The following is an 8,723-nucleotide window of genomic DNA, read 5'->3' on the forward strand; positions in this document are numbered from 1 at the left end:
TCCTCCAAGGCTTAGCACGACGATTTCCCGAATTTCAACTACAACGACATGGTTTGCTCGGCTCCGGCTAGGGAGGGGCGATGATGACAGTGCGCATTCGGTCCGCACCGATGCATGTAGTTGTCGACGTACCCAGTTGTAAATTTCTATTATTATTTCCGTCGATATGTGTACCACTATTACATCTAATATCTTATTAGGTGGGAGGATTTTCCGCAAAAACAAAAAAAAATACAATGAACACAAATATCTTTTGTTCCCTGGTTCAAAACAAAAAAAGAAGTTATATTGGACATAGATTTTGCCAGATCGAATCAAATTTCAGTTGCAAAATCCTCTAGCCTAGGGGCCAAAAAAAAGGGTTACTGCATTTGGAAGTTGGAACCAGGTGCCCTGTCCCAGCTAGACTCGCGCCCTCGCCCAGCTAGTCGAGCCGAGCGTGCCTCGATCCGAAACCGACCCTAGCGATGGGGAGCAGGGGAGCCCCAGGGGGCGCCGCCGTCGCCGCGGACGACGACGACGACGACGACGACGAGGGCCCGGTGCCGCAGGCGTCGCAGCAGAGGTACCGCGCCGTGGAGCCGCACGACAGCGCCGTCGTCGCCGCGGACGACGACGAGGAGGAGGAGGAGGAGGAGGGCCCGGTGCCGGAGGCGTCGCAGCAGAGGTACCGCCCTGTGGAGCCGCACGACCGCGCCGTCGTCCAGATGGCGCCCCTCGACCCCGGCCCCTCCGCCGACGCCTCCGCGGCGCCCAGGTGATTCGGTTGGATGGCGCGCATTTCGCGCCTGCTCTCCTCTGTTCTGTTTTTGGTTCCTTGATCGGAAATGCTAGCACTGACAGATTTAATTCTTCATATTACAGGCCCATCAACCCTGGTAGGAACAGAAGTATGGATCCAAGGATGCGAGTGGCTTCTTCCAACGCGCACCGCACATCTAGTGCGCGTCAAAGTGATTCAAAGCTCGAGCTCTTCGGTTTCGACTCGTTGGTCAATATTTTGGGGCTTAAGAGGTATCATCAGCTCATCATTTGTTGCACTAATTTGCTTCATTTTAGTCAGAGCTTCAAAGGTTTTTCCTGAACATGTGTTCATTGCGCTTCAAACACATATATTGTTTGGGGAAATCGCTAGAAGCCTATATATATGTTTATTTTTGCTGTGAACATAGCTGGAGCCATGTCATACGTCTGACTGATTCTGTACAGTATGGCAGAAGAACCAGCTCAGACACCTGCTAGTCCTACGGATAGTGAGGATATCGGTATTACCATCGGACGCCCTCAGGTTTGTTCCCCATCCAATTATCTAATGCCATTTCCAAGCTTGCTAGGTCAAGGCCAATTTCCAAATTTAATTGTAATTAATTTTGTTTTCTTTGTTTGTAACCAACTTATTCTATTTTTTCATTGTGCTTGGTCCCTTTGCTTGATTTTACTTTAGTTTAATTTGGTAAAGCGTCACTGTTGGTTGCACTCATTTTTTGCTATGCAGGAAACCGACCCTAAACTCGGTACCCTGATGGGTGTCTTTGTGCCGTGCTTGCAGAATATCTTGGGAATAATATATTATATACGTTTCACATGGTAAAATTTTGCACCTGTTCTTTATCAGTGCGTTATGCCATTATCCACTACTTTATAGTTAGTTTCTGCAGCATAAAGATGCTACGGTGGAAGTCATATTTCTCTCTTTCCCTTGTGTACTTTATGGCCATTGTGGTAAACAGCCTTCATTTAACTTTATCATATACTCCCTCTGTAAAGAAATATAAGACCTTTTAGATCACTACTTTAGTGATCTAAAAGGTCTTATATTACTCTACTGAGGGAGTATTTATTTACTATTGAATGCACTGTTTCCATAGTTTAACTAAGTTAAGAAACACTACTCTAAAATTGCAAAACATTGATTACCACTTTAGGAACCGTTGGCTCAGAGAATTGCCCCGTCTGAGGACCTTCATATTGTTACATATTACTGTACTGAAGAATTGGCATTCTGAAGTTCGTTAATGCCACTCCCTGTACTCTTGCAACTAAATAAGAATTTAACATGTGGATTCTGCGGATTGATATCCATACTTTTGTGTATGTGTAAGGGGGCTTTGAGTTTACTATTGTGTATGTGTAAGAGGGCTTTGAGTTTCACGCATGAATGGTTACTTCTTTAAAATGACCTGTCCAGTTTGAGAGAAGTTCTTGTTCTTTGGGTTCTCATCTAACAGTAGGTGATAAAGACATGACACGTCCTCTGATTGTGTTTCTTACTTAGCTGTAGAAAAGATGTAGGATAAACCATATATTCAAATATTAAACACGACAACCTTTCATTTCTCCTTGTAGGATCGTCGGTATGGGAGGCATATGGCAGTCCCTTGTTTTAGTTGCATTATGTGGCGCATGCACATTTTTAACTGCAATATCATTAAGCGCGATTGCAACAAATGGGGCAATGAAGGTATGTCGAATATCTGCAGTGGGTGATAGTTTCTTCAGTAAGGCTCTATATGTCTCTTGTGTAAATAACTGTTTTTTTTTATCTTGTTGTTTGTCGAACACGATAGAGGCAAACACATCACCATCCAGTAGACAGTAAAATATATGTCCAGTAATTTTAAAATTGAGGAAAACAAATTCATATTTTGATATCCTTTGAGGCCCATCTACTACTTGAATATCAGACCTAGAATTTCTGTATTTATGTTCAGATCAGCAAGTTATACTTCTCAGCCAATCATCGCAAGAGAGTTTGTTGTTTACGTCTCATTTTTCTGTGCTACATGCTAGATCGTCGATGTGTTCAGGTAAGTTTCTTCTTGTTTCAGGGTGGTGGACCATACTATCTAATTGGCCGTGCACTAGGTCCAGAAGTTGGAGTTAGTATTGGATTATGCTTCTTCCTTGGAAATGCAGTTGCTGGAGCTATGTAAGTCTGCGTTAGACTTAGAGCATGCCGATTGATTACTTGACAGTGTCCTTTGTAAAATTTGTTTTTCTTGGAACTTCCTTTTGGCCAAATAGTTTTTATCTATCATATTCCAGACTTGCTACTGTATCTACTTGGGCAGGAATATAGCTCTCTTGTTTCTGCAGTTATATACATTTGTACAGTACAACGAGTCAAATATTGGTAGAATAGCCAGTAAAATATTATACTATTATATTTGGACCTTATGCAGTATTGCAGTGTGGGATTGGAACCTTTATGCTAGTATGTAATCTTAAGAAAAAAAAAACCTGTATGTTAATTAGGAGAGCTCATAGTTCTATGTAGGACCAAAAGAGGAAATGACAGAATTGCCATTTGTTGCCTGTGCAGTTCTGCTTATTGAGATCGCAAGTGTTACCATTGCAGCTTTCAATGCTTTATTTCTTTCTTGGCGTGGCTTTCTCCCTCTCTCTGACGCATTATCAGTTTATGAGCTGTTGTGTTGTTAACACACGATTGGTAGTTGCAGGTATGTGCTGGGAGCTGTAGAAACCTTTTTGGATGCTGTTCCTTCTGCTGGATTTTTTCAAGGTGTTGTGTTACTATTAGCTCAAAACAGTGCAGTTGATTTTGGTTTTTTTACAGGTCCTATATGCAGAACAAAACTTGTAAAGGTAGTTTATACCAAATTCTAACAAAACTTACCAAAATGCTTATTTAATCGAGAAACCCTCACCTCTTTTTTTGAAATGATAGTTTTGCCTTTGCAAATGTTTTCTTCTGTAGTGGCATGCAATTTTTATTCTAAATTTTGATCTTTCCTCATTTCTTATTTAAGTTAACTCTTAGAAATTTTCAAATGCAGAGAAGGTTACAGTGGTCGATAGTACAGCAAATGGAGGCAGTGGAATAACTATATCAACACCCAGCTTGCATGACCTCCAGATCTATGGTGTCATTGTGACCATACTGTTGTGTTTTATTGTGTTTGGTGGTGTCAAAATTATCAACAAGGTCGCCCCTGCATTCTTAATGCCAGTCCTCTTCTCAATACTCTGCATTTACATTGGTGTCTTGAGTGCTCCAGGGCCCAACTCTCCAAGTAAGTAGCTTTGTTTATGATTATGTTAGTTTCTTTATTTTGTTTTAAATCACTGTTGTTGTTTTTTCCTTCGTAGAGGGAATCACTGGATTAAGTACGACTACACTAGTTGACAACTGGAGTGCAGATTACCAACCTACAAACGATGCTGGAGTTCCTGATCCAAATGGGCATATATATTGGGATTTTAAGTGCGTCTTTCTTACTGCTAATTCTCATACTTAAAGTTTCTTCCAGTTTGCTAATTCTCATGCTTGCTGTATATTTAGTGTGCGCTTGCTAATCGTTTGCTATTTGTCTTTCAGCGCATTGTTAGGTCTCTTTTTCCCAGCTGTTACAGGAATCATGGCTGGTTCGAACCGCTCTGCTTCACTTAAAGACACACAAAGTTCAATACCAATTGGAACATTATATGCTACCCTTTTAACTACTATGATGTATCTACTGTCTGTGTTTCTGTTCGGAGCCTTGGCTACAAGACAAGAGCTTCTAACTGACAGGTCTGAGCTTTCTTCACCAACCTTCTGATTTCTGGATGTTGATAGTGTGTTAGCTATGCTGTGAGCCTGTGACAGCATGGGGGCATTGTTAGAGCATCTCCGATGTGAGATTTAAGAGAGCGGTCGATAGCTCCATAAGCTTAAGATTCATATAATCGTTGCTAAATTAAAAGCAAGTGCATTAAGCCATTAACGCTGAAAGATGGCATGAACTAGTACACAAGCACTACTGCATATATCGAAAGACATTCAGGACTTGTGCGTCCCAGCGAGTGTGGCTAAAGGTGTGGAATGGTGACACTTCCCATACTTATAATGATGCTCAAGGAGAGAACGACGCTACCTACACTATTCCTTATGCACGCCTGACAGTACCTGCAAATGCACTCAATAAATGCCCTGGCGGAAGCATTGATTCAAAACCAATGTATTTACCCGCGCAAAGCTCATGCCAAACATCGAATCCTAAGATGACTGACTATTTGAAACCAATATGAAAAATACGATGTTCTACACAACATAGTGAGCAAGTAGAGTTATTTTTGTGTTAGTGTGACACTACCAAGCTGCTATTCAGCATTTTGTAATATTTGACATCTTGGATTGATGTAAGTTAGTAATACTACTTTTTTCTCGTGTATTCAGCTCATTGATTTTCTTCATGCAGGCTCCTAACAGCTACAGTCGCTTGGCCTGCCCCAGCAGTAATTCACATTGGCATCATCTTGTCTACTTTAGGTGCAGCGCTGCAGAGTCTAACAGGGGCTCCAAGGTTACTTGTGGCAATAGCGAATGATGACATTCTTCCTGTTCTTAATTGTTTCAAGGCTTATGAAGGATCTGAGCCACACGTGGCAACTCTATTCACAAGCTTCATCTGTATTAGTTGTGTTGTGATTGGGAACTTGGATCTAATTACACCCACTATCACTATGTTTTTCCTTCTGTGCTATGCCGGTGTGAACCTTTCCTGCTTTCTGCTTGACCTCCTCGATGCTCCAAGTTGGCGTCCTCGATGGAAGCTTCACCATTGGAGCCTTTCTCTCATCGGTGCATTGCTTTGCATTGGTATGCTTCCCCATTTTAATATTTCTATTTAAGATTGCATGTTATAACAAGTATACAGAAATGGACACTACAATTTTCTAACAATGAGTTGATGAAAAATGTTTACTAAACACTTATATGTTAGTTTGTTGTGGTCAAGGGATGTCAGCTACCTTTTAAAGTTGCATGCATTACAGCTCTCGTCTACTTTGTTCTTTTTCTATAACTGAAAATATTGCACCCTTATATTGTAATATTGAATACATTACAAAGGTGCAGACCGTTAACAGATGATTTCTCCCTCTTAATTTCCAGTTATCATGTTTATGATCTCTTGGGCTTTTACTGTGGTCTCTCTTGCCCTTGCAAGCCTTATCTACTACTATGTCAGCTTAAAAGGAAAGGCTGGAGACTGGGGAGATGGATTTAAGAGTGCCTACTTTCAACTAGCTCTGCGAAGTCTTCGATCACTGGGAGGTACTGTTATTATCATACACATCGGAATTAAACGTACCTCACATCACACTAAGCAACATTCTTTTAATTTTGACCATGTCTGCTGCAGCAAACCAAGTTCATCCAAAAAATTGGTACCCTATTCCTCTCATATTCTGCCGCCCTTGGGGCAGACTTCCAGAAGATGTCCCATGCCACCCAAAGCTTGCAGATTTCGCTAATTTCATGAAGAAAAAGGGACGTGGCATGTCGATATTCGTCTCTATAATTGATGTTGACTATCATGAGTCTGCTGAGGATGCAAAGGCAGTCTGCAGGCAACTAAGCGCTTATATTGACGACAAGCGCTGTGAGGGTGTTGCGGAGATCATCGTGGCACCCTCGATGTCCGATGGTTTTCGCAGCATTGTTCAGACAATGGGCCTGGGAAACTTGAAGCCAAACATCGTCGTCATGCGCTACCCTGAAATCTGGCGCAGCGAGAACCTGACACAAATACCATCGACATTTGTCGGCATCATAAACGATTGCATTACTGCTAACAAGGCCGTTGTCACAGTGAAGGGGCTTGATGAGTGGCCCAACGAGTACCAGAGACAGTACGGGACCATCGACCTATACTGGATCGTGAGAGATGGAGGGCTGATGCTTCTGCTGTCTCAGCTCCTACTGACCAAGGACAGTTTCGAGGACTGTAAGATCCAGGTCTTCTGCATCGCCGAAGAAGACACCGAGGCCGAGGAGCTAAAGGCTGACATCAAGAAGTTCCTGTATGATCTCAGGATGCGAGCAGAGGTTATTGTCGTCACCATGAAATCCTTTGAAGCGCATGCGGACGGCAGTTCCAGGATTGATGACACTCAAGAAGCTTACACAAGCGCACAGAACAGAATCAAGGTATACCTTTCAGAGATGAAGGAGACCGCGGAGAGAGAAGGGCGGCCCCTGATGGAGGGCGGCAAGCAGGTCGTGGTTAATGAGCAGAAGGTGGACAAGTTCCTCAACACCATGCTGAAGCTGAACGCTACCATCCTCAGGCACTCCAGGATGGCCGTCGTGGTGCTGGTGAGCCTCCCGGCGCCGCCGCTGAACCAGCCCGCCTACTGCTACATGGAATACATGGATCTGCTCGTCGAGAACGTGCCACGGATGTTGATGGTTAGGGGATACAGAAGAGATGTTGTCACACTTTTCACATGATCAGACGCCCCCATCTGGCTGGTGGTTATAGCCTGCATTGTAGCATGATTGTTGAGCATGTTCTCCAGTGATGACGTCCCAAGCCATCGACTTGAAATCTACTCAGGAGTGTGGGGATGTCTTCACAGAACAATGCGTGCATAATACTTGCTTCATTCTTTTATCGAATTGAAGCCATTCACATCGATAGAAAAAATACACAGTGTATATAAGATTTGTAGAGAATCTACTCTCCATAGATTAAATCTCAATAATAATGATTGTTTTTCCTTCCCATTTCTGATCATGCCTAACAACAACCCTTTCTGTTGTTTTCTAACCCTCATTTTTGTCTTCTGTAGAATATAACCATTTTGTTTTGTTTTTTTACTTTTTTGAGAGGACGAATATGATTATATGTTCATAGATATCATAGCTCTGATCCCCTACCCTCTTGTATTCTGTTGTCATACATATTTTGTTCCCAATATGTATGTATCATCCTGTAAAAGGTACGATGACGGATCTCTAGAGAGAATTGATTTGTAAAATTGGGAAGAATAATCATTATAGTAAGCCATTGTTGAGCCGGAGCCTACTGGCATTTGCTTTGAAAAAGCCAGTAAGACACCACCGGGGGCGGGGGGGGGGGGGGGGGGGGGGGGTTTGAATCCTACACTATACATTGTTCTGCAACTCTGTAGTATGAAGTCTAAGCCTTAGAAAAACTCCCAAAACACTAGTGTGGTAAAAACGAAGAAATGGTACCAGCATATATATATGTATGAATTGCCTCATCAAAATCACGTGTCGATGAACTGCAATAAATCTCTACTCTACTCTTATAAAAAACAGAGTTGGTGATGATTGTGTGCCTGTCATCCTGTGAAAGAACATGTGGTGCCCCCATGTTTGGTTTTGGTAATTGACGACAATCTCTATGGACTAATGGTTGCCTTGAGTTATATTTGAAGGTTTTGTCCGTAGGCTTTTCTTGGAGTACATGTGTTGGTTTCAAGGAGAGTTTGTGTTGACCAAGGTGCTATTAAGGAATTATCCAAAGATTGGTCATGTGAGAGTTGAGCTTATTGCAAGCATGTCTTGAAGAAGAAGATTGTGTGATCATTCATGTTTACCTTCAAGACATCATCCAAATGAAGAGAGTTGGAAAGATTCTAGGTTGATCAAGACTAAGTCAAGAGTGAATCAAGTTGATCAACTCACAAAGCGTAGAAGATGTACCGAGAGGGATCAAGTGATCCCATGGTATGGTAAGCATTGTCCATTGTGCTTTGTGTACTAACCCATGGTCTATGTGAGAGTTCTATGTGGGGTTAGGTACGTGTTCATGGGCTTGCGTCAAGAGGAAGATATCACTCAACCCATGGAGAGGATGACATCAAGTGGTGATCGTCATCAACATTGCCGTGTGCAAGTTCAAGTGAAGCATCATGAAGAGATCAAATGCTTGAAGCTTGCCGTCCATTGTGGTGACAATGGACTTGTG

The 8,723-nt window shown here is 42.4% G+C and overlaps 1 protein-coding gene across 2 annotated transcripts; it reads left to right on the top strand.

Moving 5' to 3' along the window:
- Positions 1-368: 368 nt before the first annotated feature.
- Positions 369-7,575, top strand: LOC123048433 (cation-chloride cotransporter 2). Of its 2 annotated transcripts, none has more exons than XM_044471535.1 (13): positions 369-757; positions 865-1,014; positions 1,210-1,288; positions 1,496-1,587; positions 2,347-2,461; positions 2,829-2,929; positions 3,456-3,523; positions 3,798-4,034; positions 4,111-4,225; positions 4,340-4,534; positions 5,202-5,602; positions 5,897-6,058; positions 6,147-7,575. In XM_044471535.1, the coding sequence occupies exons 1-13, from the start codon at positions 468-470 to the stop codon at positions 7,235-7,237; spliced, it is 3,096 nt and encodes a 1,031-aa protein (XP_044327470.1). In that variant the 5' UTR covers positions 369-467; the 3' UTR covers positions 7,238-7,575. The 2 variants fall into 2 exon arrangements, with proteins under 2 accessions (XP_044327470.1, XP_044327471.1); XM_044471536.1 differs by having other exon boundaries at positions 370-757; positions 3,462-3,523.
- Positions 7,576-8,723: the final 1,148 nt, after the last annotated feature.

The sequence above is a fragment of the Triticum aestivum genome, chromosome 2D (assembly GCF_018294505.1).
Source record: "Triticum aestivum cultivar Chinese Spring chromosome 2D, IWGSC CS RefSeq v2.1, whole genome shotgun sequence".
In the NCBI taxonomy this organism is placed as follows: Eukaryota; Viridiplantae; Streptophyta; class Magnoliopsida; order Poales; family Poaceae; genus Triticum; species Triticum aestivum.